This window comes from Leucoraja erinacea, chromosome 15 (genome assembly GCF_028641065.1).
Source record: "Leucoraja erinacea ecotype New England chromosome 15, Leri_hhj_1, whole genome shotgun sequence".
Taxonomy (NCBI): Eukaryota; Metazoa; Chordata; class Chondrichthyes; order Rajiformes; family Rajidae; genus Leucoraja; species Leucoraja erinaceus.
The window spans coordinates 28,854,156-28,872,806 of NC_073391.1; the positions used below are offsets into that span (position 1 = coordinate 28,854,156).

Consider the following 18,651-nt stretch of genomic DNA (forward strand, 5'->3'; position numbering starts at 1 on the left):
GAAGTTTGAAAACGTATACCTCCAGATTCAGGAACAGTTTCTTCCCAGCTGTTATCAGACAACTGAGTGGTCCTCTCGCCAGCTAGAGAGCAGTCATGACCTCTAATTTACCCTTTGAAGACCTTTAGACTATCTGTAATCAGACTTTACTGGATATCTTGCAATGAATGTTATGTCCTTTATCCTGTATCTGTACACTGTGGACGGATTGATTGTATTCATGTATAGTCTTTTCGCTGACTGGATAGCACGCAACAAAAAAGCTTTTCACTGTGTTTTGGTAACAATAATATGTGACAATAATAAACTAATCTAAAACTAAACTATCAATCACCATTTGGAATCTTCACATAATCTTCCTAAACTAATCATCATTGGGTTCTTCGTCTTATATTCGTGGGAATTGCACAAGAAGTGACACAAAATTCCCGTGAAAACGTTTTTTGAGGTTGTGATGTTATAGTGGGCAAATGATTTCTCTGTTCGGGAGGCAGAGTGTGCAGATATAAACTAATTGGCGTTAGAAACACCAGGTAAATACAAATTCTATATTTTTTGTGGTGCATGGGTTGGATATCATTGTCATAGAGGAAACTAGAAAAAAAACACTTATGAAGGAAATAATCTCGCTTGGACAGCACAGTAGTGCTGTAATTATATTAATTTACAAACCCAATTATTGATATGAAAGAAAACTGATCATGACTGACTTACTTATAATGACCATTCTGCCCATTGTTACCATGCCAGCTCCCAGCAGAGCATCAGTCTGAAGAAGAGTCTGGACCCGAAAAATCACCTGTCCATGTTCTCCAGAGATGCTGCCTGACTCGCTGAGTTACTCCAGGTCTTTGTGTCTTTTTTCTGTAAACCGCACAGTGGCAAAGTGGTAGAGTTGCTGCCTTGGAGCGGGTTCGATCCTGACTACGGGTTCTGACACTACCGAGTTTGTAGGCTCTCCCGTGACCAGCGTGGGTTTTCTCCGGGAGCTCTGGTTTCCTCCCACACTCCAAAGACAGGATTGTAGGCTAATTGGCATGGTAAAATTGTAAATTGTCCCTAGTGTGTAGGATAGTGTTAGTGTGCGGGGATTGCTGGACGGTGCGGACTCGATGGGCCAAAGGACCTGTAACAGCGCTGTATCTCTAAACTACATGAATTCAACAGCATCCGCAGTTCCTTGTGTCTCCATTTCTCAATGCTACTCCCTCTCTCCTTATTTCTCTGCAGCCCTGCAAATTATTCTCTCTTATACTGTACGCCCCTTAACACTACTTTTCATTCTTTTGCCACCTACGTATAATTTCACACAACTTTATGCTTCTTTCTTTTCACTGTTACAATCAACTCCCTGCAATTTGTCTCCAGCTGCAGCATTAACGTGAGAGGTTCTACAGGACAGTGTGTACACACGTAAATCATATCATATCTAGTTATTCTTTCATGGTTGGGAATTTATTTTGCAATCCATCAAACTGAAATAATGAGAGTAGACAGCTATTTTGTTCTCGTTGTTCATTGTTCTATAACACAGCTGTCAGTAGCTAAGACTGTGCCTGGGCAGAGGAACTGCAGCCGTGGAAAATGACAACATTTAATTTAGTTTAGTTTAGAGATACAGCGTGGGATCAGGCCCTTCGGCCCACCAAGTCCACGCCGACCAGCGATCCCCGCATATTAACACTATCCTACACACACTAGGGACAATTTACATTCATACAAAGCCAATTAGCCCTCAAACCTGTACGTCATTGGGGTGTGGGATGGAACCAAAGATCTCGGAGAAAACACACAGTCACGGGGAGAACATACAAACTACATACAGACAGCACCCGGGATTCTGGCACTGAAAACGCAATAAGTCTTTCAACAAGGTCCCACATAAGAGATTAGTATACAAACGTAAAGCACACGGTATTGGGGGTTCAGTATTGATGTGGATAGAGAACTGGCTGGCAAACAGGAAGCAAAGAGTAGGAGTAAACGGGTCCTTTTCAGAATGACAGGCAGTGACTAGTGGGGTACCGCAAGGCTCAGTGCTGGGACCCCAGCTATTTACAATATATATTAATGATTTGGACGAGGGAATTGAATGCAACATCTCCAAGTTTGCGGATGGCACGGAGCTGGGGGGCAGTGTTAGCTGTGAGGAGGATGCTAGGAGGCTGCAAGGTGACTTGGATAGGCTGGGTGAGTGGGCAAATGTATGGCAGATGCAGTATAATGTGGATAAATGTGTTTATCCACTTTGGTGGCAAAAACAGGAAAATAGACTATTATCTAAATGGTGGCCGATTAGGAAAAGGAGAGGCAACGAGACCTGGGTGTCATGGTACACCAGTCATTGAAAGTAGGCATGCAGGTGCAGCAGGCAGTGAAAAAAGCGAATGGTATGTTATCATTCATAGCAAAAGGATTTTAGTATAGGAGCAGGGAGGTTCTACTGCAGTTGTACAGGGTCTTGGTGAGACCACACCTGGGGTATTGCGTACAATTTTGGTCTCCAAATCTGAGGAAAGATATTCTTGCCATAGAGGGAGATCTTCCTGCACTTCACATAACGTGGTCGGGAGATCAAAATGGAAGAGGAACATTATGCAATAAGATTATATGCAACAGCCAAGAAGGCAACCTCTACTTCCTGAGGAGACTGTGGAAGTACATAATGTTTAGTTTATAGTTTAGAGATACAGCGTGGGACCAAGTCCACACCGACCATCATTCACCCGTACCCTAGTTCTATCCTACCCTACACACTAGGAACAATTTACAGAAACGAGCTACCCTACAAACCCACACTTCTTTGAAATGTGGGAGGAAACCGGAGCACCTGGGGAAAACCCATGTAGTCACAGGGAGAACGTGCAAATTCCACGCAGAGGGCATCCATCTTCAGGATCGAACCTGGGTCTCTGTCGCTGTAAGGCAGCAACTCTACCTGTCATTACTGTTGGGTTGTGTCACATCTTGGTTTGGGAACCACTCTGCCCAAGACCACAAAAATTGCAGAGAGTTGTAGAAGCATCATTGTCCATCTCACAGACCAGTCTCCCACCACTGACTCCATCTACACTTCACTGCCTCAGAGAAACAGCCAACATAATCAAAAATAGACACAAAATGCTGGAGTAACTCGTTGGGACAGGCAGCATCTCTGGATAGAAGGAATGGGTGATGTTTTGGGTCGAGATCCTTCTTCAGAATCAGAGTCAGGGGAGAGCGAGACATGGAGATATGGAAGGGTAAGGTGTGAAAATGAGAGATCAAAGGGGACAAAGGACGAGGAAAATGTAGAATAAATCATTGTTAGCTGAGGGGAAGGAGACGAGGCATACAATCAGTAAAATTTAATCAGGAGGACAGTCAAACCAGTCAGATAGCTATGATGGGGAGGGATGGAGAAAGAGGGAAAACACGGGTTACTTGACTTGTCCCGCCACAGTCATTCCTTATTCTCCCTGCTCCTGTCCGGCAGAAGGTACAGAAGCTTGAATGTGCGGAGTACCAGACTCAGGAACAGCTTCTTTCCCTCTGTTATCAGGCTTCTGACTGATCCTTCCATAAGCCAGGGTACTATCCAATTCACCTCTACCCATTGCGGCCATTGGACTTTGCCGATGGAACTGGTGCGCCACAGTGCTGGGAACAATATTCTCCACTGTATTTTCTCCTTTGGTCTACTTATCGTGTTGAGTTTGACCTGAATGTATTTATGTATTGTATTATCTGATCTGATTAGAAAGTGTGCAAAAAAAAGCATTTCACTGTACCTCGCGACACGTGATAACATTAAACCTGCATTTGGCCAGAGATGCAAAGTCAAAAAGTGAGAAACAGGATAAAATAATCGTGAATTGTGAAGCCAGAGGAAGGAATCTAGGTGGGATCCTTCTAGCCAGAGGAAATCCATTTTTGCTAACTGTTATTACCTGTCTCCCACTGTTAGTGATGCAATAAGGAGTTTTCTCTTGATCCAAACAGCCTGGTGATTCCGTCCAGCACCTTCTCCTTTGATGAATCACTAACTGTACAGTGAGAACCACTACCCACTATAAACTAGAGATTTGATGGGCTGTGACTCCACACAAATCCCAAGGCTGTTATAAAGTCCAAATAGGTCAATCCATTTTTCTCATGGAATGAGACTCTGAGGCCAGGAGACAGGAGAACTGGAGAAAAATGCCTCTAATGTTCTGCCCTCAGATGGATAATGCTTGGACTTGCAGAAAGTGCTGATTTATATGACTTTCAACAGAATCCATATATTTCCTCCCAGACATACAATCTTTCCTTTGCAAACCCGTGAGTACTAGCTCCGCTAATAATTCAGTTGATGGTGATAAAAAGGAAGAGGCATGCATGATGATCATGCTGTGTTTCTTTTATTCACAAGTAGCTTTCTAACTTGAATTTATCTGGCATTAATGCTGCAGTTAGTTCTTTAATAAGGAGCTTACACTGGTGAATGGAATTCACCCTGAACCATAATTTAGACATTGCTGGGCAGATTGTTAATTTCTCCCTCTTTTCTGTGTCTGAAGAGTTCCCGGCACTGATGTGGTTTATGCATGTCAGAATCTCTGTCACTGAATGCCACATGGATTTCCAAGTATTAATCTCCGCGTCTGTCAACCGTGACACAGTGGACACCATGTCTACCTCTGGTGATTGAGGGTTTCAGTCCACACTACAGGAAGCTGCAAACATAGGCAAGGCTGATATTCCAGTGTAAGGAAGGAACTGCAGATGCTGGTTTACACCAGCAGGTAGACACAAAATGCTGGAGTAGCTCAGCGGGACAGGCGGCATCTCTGGAGAGAAGGAATGGATGACGTTTCGGGTCGAGACCCTTCTTCAGACTAGAGTCAGGAGAAAGAGAAATGAGAGGTATAGATAGTGATATTCCAGTGTGGTGCTAACTACAATGTGGGAGGTTTCAAATTTCACAGGGAAATCCAAGGCTTGTAAAGTGGACGTCCAAAGTCTGTTGCAGTTTTCAAAATGAAGGGCATTTTTCCTGGCATTCTGGCCAGAAAGAGTCATAGCCAGAGAATCTTAGCATACAGCATGGAAACAAGCACTTCAGTCCAACTTTGCCCATGTCAAACATGATGCCCATCTAAGATCGTCCCATTTGTACGTTTTGGGACCATGTCCTTGGCACGCAGGCGGATGAGTGGTGATCTTAAAGAGGTGTACAAAATCATGAGAGGAATAGATTGGGTAAATGCACAGTCTTTTGCCCAGAGGACATAGGTTTAAGGTGAAGGGGGAGGAAAGATTTAATAGGAACCTGAGGGGCTTCTTTTTTTACACAAAGATGGTGGGTGTATGGAACAAGCTGCCCGAGTAGGTAGTTAAGGCAGGTACTATCACAACGTTTAATTAACATTGAGACAGGTACATGGATAGGACAGGTTTAGACGGATATCGGCCTTAGGGTAGACAGGTGGCATTAGTATAGATGGAACATGTTGGTCAGCTTAGGCAGGTTGGGCCGAAGGACATTTTCCACACTGTATGACCCTATGCCTCTATGCTGGAGTATCTCAACTGGTCAGGTGGCATCAGCAAGGAATGATTCTCAAGAGACTGGGAAATTGTAGCACAAGACACAGAATGTCCCACGATTCCCATTGTACTCTCTATATTTGTCAGTGTAGATAGGAAAGGAACTGTTTAGAGGGATATGGGCCAAACTCAGGAAGGTGGGACAAATTGGGCTGAAGGGCCTGTTTCTATGCTGTGTGAATCTATAATTGTATGACTGTATCTCCAGAGGCCATGGATAGGCAATGTTTTGGGTCAGAACCCTTCTTCAGACCTACAACGCACCCCTACATCAGTCTGAAAAATGATCCTAGCCCAAAATGTCACCTATCATATCCTCCAGAGATGCTGCCTGAACCGTTATAAGGTAATAAGGTCATGTGATAGGAGTAGAATTAGGCCATTTGGCCCATCAAGTCTACTCTGCCTTCAATCATGGCTGATCTCTATCTCCTTCCTAATCTCGATCTCCTGCCTTTTCCCCTAACTTCTGACACCTGTGCTAATTGAGAATCTATCTATCTCTGCCTTAAAAATATCTGCTGACTTGGCCTTCTGTGGCAAATAACTCCACACATTCACCACCCTTTGACTAAAGAAATTTCTCCTCATGTCCGTCCTAAAAGAACGTCCTTTAATTCTGAGGCTATGACCTCCAGTCTTAGACTCTCGCTCTAGAAGAAACATCCTCTCCACATCCACTCGGTCCAAGCCTGAGTTACTTCAGCACTTCCTGAACCCATGTTCCAATGAAAAATGCCACAACTCTCATGCAAAGAAAACAGCTTGCTATCCATAGGATGTAGGCAGGAATAACATGAAACTCAACCAGTAAACACTAAAGAGGGAGACATAAGGCAGGCCAGAGATAACAGACACCTTTAAATTTCAGCTACGGACTCGTGGAAACAGTTGTGTTTCTATGCTTGGGAGTGGGCCTGGATAAATAGAAACCTACGTTAGCGGTGAGCTGAATTCCCACACTGACCTCCTCCTGATGGACGAGGTTAATTTCTTTATTGGCAGAAGTTCTGGTCCAATTCAGTGAGTCTGATGAGGGTCAAGCCCAGCTACTGTCACCAGTCAATTCCATTATCTCAAAGTTTAATCTTCCAAACTATGACGAATGGGAAAATGTGTCGCACGGGTGCTTCTCGGCTAGTAGTCCAGGTGGTAAAACCACTACCCAAGAGTGCAACTAAGCCGCCCAACCCATGTAGGTCACAGAGTCGCAGATATTTAGAACACAAAATGAGATCACTTAACCCTTCATATCTGCTGGCCGAGAAAGAAACATTGAGATTAATGTTACTTTTCAGCCCTAGTCCGTGGCCTTCAATAATTCAATGGTTGAATGGTATTTTATTGTCACGTGTACCTATGTTCAGTGAAGTGCTTTGTGTTGCAAACAACCTGGTAGAATCGTGTAGCAAACCTCACCTGGGCAGCACACAAGTGGCGCCACGTTTTGGCACCGACAAGTTAAAAAGATTTACATGCACCTTGTGTCATCTTGTGGCTTGTGCCATGTCTGGCTCTTGCACTAAACATTATTAATGTTATTCACATTATTCCCTTTATCATGCATTTGTACACTGTGGATGGCTTGGTTGTAATCATGTATTGTCTTTCCGCTGACTGGTTACCACTGAACAAAAGTGTTTCATTGTACCTCTGTACAGGTGGCAATAAACTAAACTCAAACTCAAATGCTCTTTCAGGTATTTCTAAATTATGATAAGGATGTACCTCCTTCATCTTTTGGATAATGACCTTGCACTCACTGGATGAATCTTTCTCCCTCTCTATCCGTCAAACCTTTCTAACTTAAAGCCAAAATGACCTTCACCAGTTTGGTGATTGCTCCAATATACTTGGTCTTACAGTCCCCATAAGAGGTCGGTGAAGATCCCCATTGCATGGTTTGGGAACAGCTCCATTCATGACCCCAAGAAATTGCTGGGAGTTGCTGGACGTAGCCCAAACCATCACGCAAACCAACCTCCCCTCCATTGACTCCATCTAAACTTCATGCTGTCTCGGCAAGGCCACCAGCATAATTAAGGACGAGTTTCACCCCGGTCACTCCCTCCTTACCCCTCTCCCATCAGGTATGAGATACAGAGGTACCAGATTTTGGGTAAGGACCATTCTCCAGACTGACCCAAAACATCACTTACTCCGTTTCTCCAGAGATGCTGCCTGACCTGCTGAGTTACTCCAGGTTTCTGTGTTTATCTTCGGTTTAAACCGCAATTTGCAGTTCCGACACTGTTTTTTCAGGCAATTGAACTCTCCTTTCACCAATTAGAGAGCAGTCCTGACCACCAGTTGACCTCATTGGAGACTTGCAAACTATCTTTAATCGGACGTTACAGGACTTTACCTTGCATTAAATGTTATACCCTTTATCCTGTATCTGCACACTGTGGACGGCTTGATTGTAATTATGTATAGTCTTATCGTTGACTGGATAACACGCAACAAAAACCTTTCACTGTACCTCGGTGCATGTGACAATAATTAAACCAAAATTAAACTAAACTAAATTAAACCCACAAACCCAGTGTGGCATTTCTGCAACATCTTCCAAATCCATTGACGGGATGAGCAATCCCCCATCAGTTTCCTCTCCCAAAACATTGAGGTAGTAATTACGCTCAGTCAGCCCTAAAAGGTCGGCCACATCTTTGACACCAGACTCCTGAAAAGGAATGTGTAGGAAGGAACTGTAGATGCTGGTTTACATCGAAGATAGACACAAAATGCTGGAGTAATAGCTGGACAGACAGCATCTCTGGAGAGAAGGAAGGATACGTTTTGGGTCGTCAAGATCAGTCTGAAGAAAGGGTCTCGACCCGAAACGACACCCATTCCTTCTCTCCAGAGATGCTGCCTGTCCTACTGAGTTATTGCAGCATTTTGTGTCTATCCTGAAAAGGAATCGTCACTCCAAACTCAGTAACACAAAAAGGTTACCAGAAGGACAGAGGAGGAGGAACTTCTCAAAGCACCCACGGGGAAATACAGTATCTGCATCTCTTTATGGGCATTTTTGATACACAGTGCGGAAATGGCCCTTCAGTCCACCGAGTCCATGCTGACCCATATACTTGCACTATCCTGCACACCAGGGACAATTTACAATTTTACCAAAGCCAATTAACTTACAAACCTGCATGTCTTTGGAGTGTGGAGGAAACCGGAGCACCCACGCGGTCACAGGGAGAATGTGCAGACTCTGTACAGACAGCACCCGTAGTCAGGAACATACCCGGGTCTCTGGCGTGGTAAGGCTGCAGCTATATTGCTGCGCCACTGTGCTGCCTCTAGTCTCTGGCCCTTGAAAAATCAAATTAGGTGAGGAACAACCAGGAAGGCAATGAGAACCTGGAGACATTTTGCCAGGAGCTGATGGAAGGCGTGCAAATGGCTTTTGGGGCACATCGCCTTGTAAATTGCCTAGCCACCTCACCAATCATCAGGTGGCCCATCTGTAGCAGAGCTTGTGGGTCCCACATTGGGTTCCTCACCACCCCTGGAGTACACAGTTACTTTGGAGGATGCAACTCATCCTCAGCCACGAGACACTGCCTAAGGTGCAGGTGTGAAATGTCAAGAAGGAGGCACTCACCACTCAAAGTCCTTGTCTGTGCAATTGCATGGCACGTATGTCACCGCTTCTCTGTATTTCTTCCCCAAGATGCAGCGCGTTGCCGGGCGACGTCTCTTGTATATCCGCGTCTCCCCTATGATGCAAGGCTCTCCCTTCAAGGAAACCACACTGGTAAGAAATGAGGACTCCGAATAATCAACAGTTAGTCATACAGTGTGGAAACAGGCCCTTCGGCCCATCTTGCCCACGCCCGCCAATGTGACCTATCTACAATAGTCCCACCTGCCTGTGTTTAGCCCATATCCCTCTAAACCTGTCCTATCCATGTACCTGTCTAAATGTTTCTTAAATGTTGCAATAGTCCCTGCCTCAACTACCTCCTCTGGCAGCTCATTCCATACACCCACCACCCTTTGTATAAAATGTTTTAAATCTTTCCCCCCCCCCACAACTTAAACCTGTGTTCTCTGATTATTGATACCCTTCTGGGCAAGAGTCTCTGTGCATCTATCCGATCTGTTCCTCTCATGATTTTGTACACCCTCGATAAGATCATGAGATCAGATGTTTGATGTATGTTGTACTTTGGATTTTGACAACACCTTACAGTTTCAAATTTTGCGACCATTGATAACAAATTGCATGTTCTGCAAATGAAGATCAGTGTAAAATGCCCACATGACTAAACATGAGTAACCAAATGTTTGGATAGCCAATACTAAGTAAAACCATATAGATGTTGGCCGATACACAACACTATTAAGATGGGTAGTACTTAAGACTCAGTTTAGTTTAGTTTAATTTAGAGGGAATACAGTGTGGAAACAGGCCCTTCGGCTCAACGAGTCCTCGCCAATGAGCAATCCGCGTACATGAACACTATCACCTACACACACCAGAGACAATTTTACAATATTACTGAAGCCAATTCATCTACAAACCTATATGTCTTTGGAATCTGGGAAAAAAACGAGAGCACCCTGAGAAAACCCACGTGGTCACAGGGAGAACGGACAAACTCTGTACAGACAACACCCGTAGTCAGGATCGAACCTGGGTCTCTTGCACTGTCATGCAGCAGTTCTACCGCTGTGCCACTTTGTTGACAGCAGTTCATTTCATCATCTGCCCTCTTCCACTCTGTCAATTTCCTACAAGGCTCATCCTCAGTGGCAGGGACTGGAGTCGATTTTTAAATTTAAGGGCACTTTTTTAGTCTGCTGCTAATATATTATCCATGGAGAAGATAAGACAGTGGCAGATGTGGTACAGAATTGTTTACAAGAAAATCCCAAGTTATTTCGAATAGGACTGAGATAGTGCAGCAAAAAGCTCAAGTCTCTTGAATGAGGCGAAAGATCAGGCAATATGTTTTTTTCCATACAGCCACTTAGTATGGAGAGGCTGAACATTAATATTTATAGGGAAGCGATAAAAAACAGTAATAACACAAGTCTATGGCTCTAAGAGTGCAGTGCAGAAGTCTTAAAAGTCCAGTCCTCATTCTGTTCTATTGAATGTTTGGGAATTTGTTCAGGGTTAACTTGCTAGTTAACAGTTGGTAATTGGGAAGGGTAAAAGGGTGAAAGATACCCGGGGGGATATTTGCAAAATGGAGTTCTGCTTAAATGCAGGTGGAGAATACAGAATCAGTTGTTCAATGTCAATGCTCAGTAACGGATAGCAAATCAGAACAAATTCACTCCATGCACACTCTTTATTGGAACTGAGCATTCCACAAGTGTGATAAGAAGTTAACATTCAGAACCTGTCTGTGCAGAGTTTGCACGTTCTTTCTGTGACTGCGTGGGTTTCCTCCCACACCCCAAAGACGTGCAGGTTTGTAATGGCCTACTCCTGTACCTTTTTTCTATGTTTCTATGTTTCTATGTGAGTTAATTGTCTGCCGTAAAATTGCCTTCAGTGTGCAGTTTGAGAAAGTGGAATAACATAGAGCTAGTGATCAATGGTCGGCATTGACTCAGAGGGCCGAAGGGCTGATTTCCATGTGGTATCTCTAATCTAAACTGGGCTCTGTAGGAAATTATGTAGAAAGGAACTGCAGATGCTGGTTTACACCAAAGATAGGCACAAAATGCTGGAATAACTCAGCAGGTCAGGCAGCATCCCTGGAGAAAAGGAATAGTTGGCATACCTTGAGGAGATTACTCAGTGGAGCAGACAAAATGTTTAGGAATGTACTGCAGATGCTGGTATTTGGAACGTTATCTGGTCAAATGTGGTAAAAGGATAGGAATTTAGGCAGTTGCCATTGGACTTCAGGTCCACGTATCTGAAGCTTGTTCACACAGAGATTAATCCAACCCTTCATGTGGCTGCAGAAATAATGTTCTTATCAAAAGAGGCAAAACTCTTGAATCAGGCAACGAAGATTACATTAAAACTCCTGTTGATCACCTTGTTTAGAAACTACATTATTTATTTCCTTCCATTTCGAATAAAATAATTTGATGGTTTACTCTTGTGGGAATTTATTGCGAGATAGAGGGATTGAACTAACCACCATGTGATTAAAAATATGACAGCTCACCACGGTCCCTTCTCAGCTTGAAGGAAGCAACAGGCAAATGGTTGCGGGAAGATGCAATTTTGTATCTGGCAGCACAATAACTCAAAGTACAGGAGCTAAGCTACTGAACGATAAGACATGGGCAACAAATCTCCCCCCTTCCTTCCTCTCGCATTTCTTGATGTGCCAAAGCCATTGATCAGAGCCTTGCTGTAATGGGGGAGCCACATAAAAGAGTATAGGAAGGGAGCGAGAGAGAGAGAAAATCAAAGCAGGATCCACTCGAGTCTGCTCATGCTGTAGTTCTCTGCCAGCAGATTAAAGGACAGCTGCTCAGAGCTACCAAGAAGCAGGTTGCCTGCTGCTTACAGCGACGTGGCGGGGTGGGGGCAGAGTGTCCGAGTGATGAGGCAGAGAGAGGAAACAGAAACACAGCGTTTCACAGGGTGTCAGCCAAGCCTCCACCACCACCCCTAGCAGTGCGATCCAGGCACCCACCTGCTCCACACATATACTTTGTACTTTGCCCCTCTCACCTTAAAACGATGGCAAAAATTATGCTAATTAATTAAAAAAAAAAACTTGTTCTCTTTAAACTTTGCTCGTCTCACCTTAAAGCTACTCATTGTATTTGTTAAACTAAAAATGGACTCAAATGTTTGACATTATGAATGTAATTTATATTTTCAGGTCAGTAGATTTTAATATTCGTCAATAACAATATTCACAGAAATTTAGAGAGTGGAAATTGAAACACAGGGTGGAACGTTTGGGAGAAAAGCAGCAATTCTGGAATAAATGAGCAAGCTTAACCATTCCTGCCTGGAACTCGTTAAAAAAGGAAACAATGGAACATTAAAATGGAATACATTGGTGCCCATCTACTCTCCCTGTCAAAATGTTTCCTGAAGTTATGGTGGCTTTAAGCAATGGAGTGAAATATATTTGGACAGGTACATGGATAGGAAAGGTTTAGAGTTATATGGTCTAAATGTGGGCAGGTGGGACCTTGGTTGGCATGGGCAAGTTGGGCTGAAGGGCCTGCTCCCATGCGGTGTGACTACGATACAATAGAACTTTATTTATCCCACGAGGGAAATCGATCTGCCAACAGTCATAAAAAACACAAAGTACATGAAAGACGAAATTAAAGTGACGATTGGAAATGCTTGGGGATGTGCAAAGATTGGGGAGTGTGGGGGGGGGGAGTCAGTCTCAGTCTACCCCATGACAGAAGGGGGAGTAGTTGTGAAGTTTGAAAGCCACCGGGAAGAAGGACCTCCTGTGGTGTTCTGTCCTACATCTTGGTGGAACCAGTCTGTTGCTGATGGTTCTCCTCAGGTTGACCCGTGTGTCATGGAGGGGGTGAGCTGGATTGTCCAGGATGCTCGGCAGTTTGAGGAGCATCCACCCCTCTAAGCCCCTCTCCCATGAATCCAGGGTGGAGCCAGCCTTCCTGATGAGTTTGTTGAACCTATTGGCATCCGCAGCCTTTGCCCTGCTGCCCCAGCAGACGACAGCAAAGAAGATGGTCCTGGCGGCCTCTATGAATAGATGATAAATTTGCTGTCGACTCCCATATCAGCTCTCATCTCGCACCTGTATTTATCTGCACATTAGCAAATCTGATAACTTTGTCCATAACAATCTTTGAGTTGAGACACAGGAAACTGCAGAAGCTGGAATCTTGAGCAAAAAACTAAGTGCTGGAGGAACACAACGGGTCAGGCAGCGTCTGGGGATGGAACGGGTTGCTGCCTGACCTGCCGAGTTCCACCAACACGTTCTTTTTTGACCAATCCCAAAAATTCCTGGTTAATATTGCTGTTTAACGTCAGAAAATAGTGAGCGGTCCTCTGCTGCCATCTACCTCATTGGAGACCCTCCGACTGTCGTTGGTCAGACTTTACAGGACTTTATCTTGCACTAAACGTTATTCCCTTTATCCTGTATCTGTACACTGTGGACAACTCGATTGTAATCATGTATAGTCTTTCCACTGACATGTTAGTATGTGCCGACAACAGTTCATGTCATCATCTGCCCTCTTCCGCTCTTTCAACATGAAGCTGACATTAAACATCCTGTTGCACACCTTGCTTAGTAACTACATCTATTATTTTCTTCATTTTCAGATAAAAGACTTTGATGATTTACTCTTGTGGGAAACTTTTGGCAGATGAGAGGGATTGAACTAACAACCATAAGATTACAAATCTAACCTTTCGCTAGATCTCATTTCCCCCCTCTCCCCGACTGTCAGTCTGAAGAAGGGTCTCGACCCGAAAAGTCACCTATTCCTTTTCTCCAGAGATGCTGCCTGACCCGCTGAGTTACTCTAGCATTTTGTGTCTATCTCCCGTGACTTGGGCTCTGCTTTGAGAGGAGCCCAAGTCACGTTTTGTTATGTAAATGCCAGGATCAAGCAGATGGGAGCCTGCCTGTTGACATCTGAGTTAAAGTAGCGTCAATACAGCTCAATAAGCCAACTGGAGACCGGCTGTTGTTGCCACCTTGGCCAAGGTTTGCAATTTGCCTGCTTTAAAATCTTCAGCCTAACTGAGGAGACGGGACAACCTTTCCGCTGGAGGAAAAGGCTGATCCTGTTTGCCAGCTTTAAAGATGCTTTCAAGTCTGCGCAATCAAAGCATCCCAAAGAGGGAATAACCCGTGCGGGTCAGGATCAAACCTGGGTCGCTGGAACGGTGAAGGAGTAACGCTTACAGCTTCACCAACATGTCTCCTTTCAGATCAGAGCTCACACATCCAGGGATCATCACCAAATAACAACATTTGGTGATGATCCCTGATCATCCCTGAGAATGACTCAATAAAGCACCCCCCTGTTTAAGGTCGTGTTCTAGCTTTCAGTAAGATTCGGTCCTATCTTTGTTATACAACTATATATTTGCTTTTTCTCCATATCATTTAAAAGACATTTGGACAGGTACATGGATAGGAGAGGCTTAGAGTGATATGGGGCAAACACAGGCAGTTAGAACTAGTGTAGATGGGCCATCTTGGCAAGTTGGGCCAAAGGGTCTGTTTCCGTGCCGTATGACTCAATAACTCTAAAATCTTTGGTTAGGAGATGAACAGAGTGAACAAAGCTTTAGGCTTTCGACTTTAGAGATACTGGGCCCATTGAGTCCGCACACTAATACTATCCTCCATACAATTTTACTAAATTCCACAATTTTTTATAGAGAGAGAGTAGAGCAATACAACAGGCCCAACAGGCCCACACCGGCCAACAATGTCCCTGCTACCCTAGTTCCACCTGCCTGCACATGGTTCATATCCATCCAAACCTGTCCTATCCATGCACCTGTCCAACTGTTTCTTAAACGATGGGATAGTCCCAGTCTCAACTCCCTCCTCTGGCAGCTTGTTCCATACACCCACCAACCTCAATGAAAAAGCCACCCCTCTGATTCCTAATAAATCTTTTCCCCTTCACCTTGAACATATGTCCTCTGGTCCTCGATTCCCCTACTCTGGGTAAAAGACTACCTGATCTATTCCTCTCATGATTTTGTATACCTCTATAAGATCTCCCCTCATCCTCCTGTGCTCCATGGAATAAAGACCCAGCCTCTATACAGACAAAACCCATAGTCAGGATCGAACCCAGGTCTCTGGAGCTGTAAGGCAGCAACTCTACCACTGCACCATTGTGCTGTCTTTGAAAGCCAACTCTTTGCCACCCTCTTAGCTGAGCAGGCCAGCAGCAGACCAAGGCAAGTGTACACCTCTGCCTTCCCAAAGATAATTAGAGATGGGCAATAAATAAGGATGCACATTACTGCTACACTACATTACAAATAAGGACGACTGATAAGGTGAATGTATGCAGTCTTTTTCCTAGAGTACTGCAATGAAGAACTCGAGGGATAGGTTTATGATGAGGGGAGTAAGATTTATCAGGATCCTGAGGGGCAACTTTTTCACATAGAGGGTGGATGGTTTATGAAATGAGCTGCCTGAGGAAGTGGTTGAGGTGGATACAATAGCAGTATTTAGAAGGCATTTGGACAGAAACATGGATGAGAAAGGTTTAGAGGGATATGAGTCAAATGCAGGAAAATCAGACCAGCTTAGATGCCTATTTTAGTCAGCATTGAGTCATAGAGTGATAAAGTGTGGAAACAGGCCCTTTGGCCCAACTTGCCCACACCGGCCAACATGTCCTAGCTACACTAGTCCCACCTGCTTGCGCTTAGTCCATATCCCTCCAAGCCTGTCCTATCCATGTACCCGTCTGTTTCTTAATAGTTGGTTTAGTCCCAACCTCAAGGACCTCCTCTGGCAGCTTGTTCTAAACACCCACCATCCTTTGTGTGAAATGGTTATCCCTCAGATGAACTATGACCTCTGGTCCTCAATTCCCCTACTCTGGGCAAGAGACTGTGCATCTACCCGATCTATTCCTCTCATGATTTTGTATACCTCTGTAAGATCATCCCTCATCCTCCTGTGGTCCAAGGAATATAGACCCAGCCTACTCAACCTCTCCATATAGCTCACACGCTCTAGCCCTGGCAACATCCTGGTAAATCTTCTCTGAACCCTTTCAAGCTTGACAATATCTTTCCTATAACGTGGTGCCCAGAACTGAACACAATATTCTAAATGCAGTCTGCAACGTCTTATACAACTGCAACATGACCTCCCAGCTTCTATACTCTGTACTCTGACTGATGAGGGGGTTAAGATTTAATAGAAACCCGAGGTGCAACTTTTCACACAGAGGGTGGTTGTTTTATGGAATGAGCTCTCTGACGCCATGACTGTGAGATGGATATGCACTCTTTTGATGAGAAGCTCTGTTAGATTCTGATGAGGGTCCCGGACCTTTACTTCAGACTTCAGAGATACAGCGCAGAAACAGGCCCTTGGTCCCACCGAGTCCCCGCCGACCACCAATCACCTCGTACACTAATGCTACCCAACAAACTAGGGACAATTTACAGAAGCAAATTAACCTACATACGTGTACGTCTCTGGAGTGTTGGAGGAAACCCGAGCACCCAGAGAAACCCATGCGATCATGGGGAGAACGTACAAACTCCGTACAGGGAGCACCCATAGTCAGGATCGAACCGGGGTCTTTGGCTCCTTGAGGCAGCAACTGTACCACTGCGTCATTTTGCCACCTACCATGTTAAATGTTTCTCTTTCTGCAGATGTGACCTGACCTGCTGAGCTTTTCTCAACATTTTATTTCTTGCCGTTAAGAGGGAGCAGCAGAATATTTCGGAGACTCGAGATGCTGCTTCGGAGTAGACGTTATGTGTGGTGAATGGGCTCTGTGATGTGAAGCTGGTTTAACAATCAGCAAGGCTGCCAGTGAACCGAGCCGTCACCATGCATGAAACAGTAAGACTCATTTGATTCAGCTTCAATCCTGCGCAGATTGGCGTCTGCTGAATCGGGCTGAATCCCGTGTGTTGTTGACTTTGATCCGCTGCAACACTGGCGGACTGCCTTGTGTACCGCGTCGTAACAAAACCCCTTCACATGTATTCATCTAGGATCATCCCAGAGTGACAGACTGCTGGCCACTGCTCACCCTCCTGTACACCTTGTGTACCAGATGTCACAAGGCAGGAGGGACGGTAATTAGACCAGCAACGTGAACTGTCAATTGGAAATTAATTATGTTCAGGCTCCAGGCAAAATATGTCAAGTGAGACCCATTAAAACCAACTGGGACAATTCAGTGCAATTAGATCATGATTGGGGAGATAGGTTATTAGAATCTGAAACCATTACATGTGGTGAGAGTGGTGTATCTGCACTGCTTTCTCTGCCTTTTATTGAAGTCGCCGAGAAATGCAGGACAAGCCCGGTGAATTATTTACTTGCTGCTCTGGAACCCAAATACTGACGAGGTTTGACCCATCGTAAAGAGAAGGCTTGGATTTTTAATTTCAGTGCCATAACATACACCAAGTCACAGGGTCACTGTGCTGTAGGCACAACATAGAAATGTGGGGGGAGATGAGGGGGTAAGATGGCGCTAGGGAGAACTAAGTGGGTTGGGTGGCAAAAGAGCTGTGTTGGTGGAGGGGTAGAGAATCGGGTGCGGTGTGATTTCGTTTAGTTCAGTTTATCGTTATGTGTACTGAGGTGCAGTAAAAAAGCATTTTTGTTGCTTGCTCTCCAGACAGTCGAAAGACTGTACATGATTACAATCGAGCCATCCACAGGATAAAGGGAATAACGTTTAGTACAGGGTAAAGTCCAGTGAAGTCTGATTAAAGATAGTCCATGGGTCTCCAATGAGATAGGTGGCAGCTCAGGACCACTCTCTAGTCATTGATAGGATGGTTCAACTGCCCGATGACAGCTGTGAAGCGACTGTCCCTGTTTGGTGGGGAAGGGGAGCTAAGGAAAGGGAGGTGGGGAGAAGGTAGTGCAGGGAGATATATAGGAAGAGAGAAGGCGGGAGAAGGAGAATTAGAGGAATTTGTGTAGGATTGGGGGAGATCGAAGATGGTGCCATCACTAACCTGAGTGTGGAGTGTCCAGACCTGGAAGTCGTTCTCCATACACTTCCTACTGAAGATAGACCTGTAATCCACTTTGACCAATTGCCATTCAGAGCGGTGGCTGAGATGACCAAACACACTGCCAATGGCAAAAACAAACAAGAGGGTTCAATATGAATGCGTGCCAATAACATTTGCCTTTCTTTTTAGTTCAGTTTAGTTTAGAGATACAACATGGAAACAGTCTCATCTGCCCACCAAGTCCACGCCGACCTACAATCACCCGTACACTAGTCTATCCTACACACTAGGGGCCATTTACTGAAGCCAAATAACTACAAGCACCTGGAGAAAACCCATGCGGTCACAGGGAGAATGTACAAGCTCTGTACAGAGAGCACCTATTGTCAGGATCAAACCCTGTGAGGCAGCAACTCTACTGCTGTGCCACTGTGCCCCCT

General features: G+C 44.7%; 1 protein-coding gene across 6 annotated transcripts in view; it reads right to left on the minus strand.

Annotated features, from left to right (window-relative positions):
* LOC129704093 (VPS10 domain-containing receptor SorCS1-like) overlaps positions 1–18,651 on the minus strand; it is a 678,236-nt gene that overhangs the window by 96,199 nt on the left and 563,386 nt on the right. For all 6 annotated transcript variants that reach the window (XR_008724683.1, XM_055646979.1, XM_055646982.1 and 3 more), the window contains exons 15-16: positions 18,212–18,329; positions 9,185–9,318 (exon numbers count right to left, since the gene is read on the minus strand). Coding sequence is in view for 5 of the 6 variants with exons in the window: in XM_055646979.1 (XP_055502954.1) it covers positions 9,185–9,318; positions 18,212–18,329 (252 nt within the window). In the remaining variant the exon portion in view is untranslated. The remainder of the gene's footprint in view (positions 1–9,184; positions 9,319–18,211; positions 18,330–18,651) is intronic.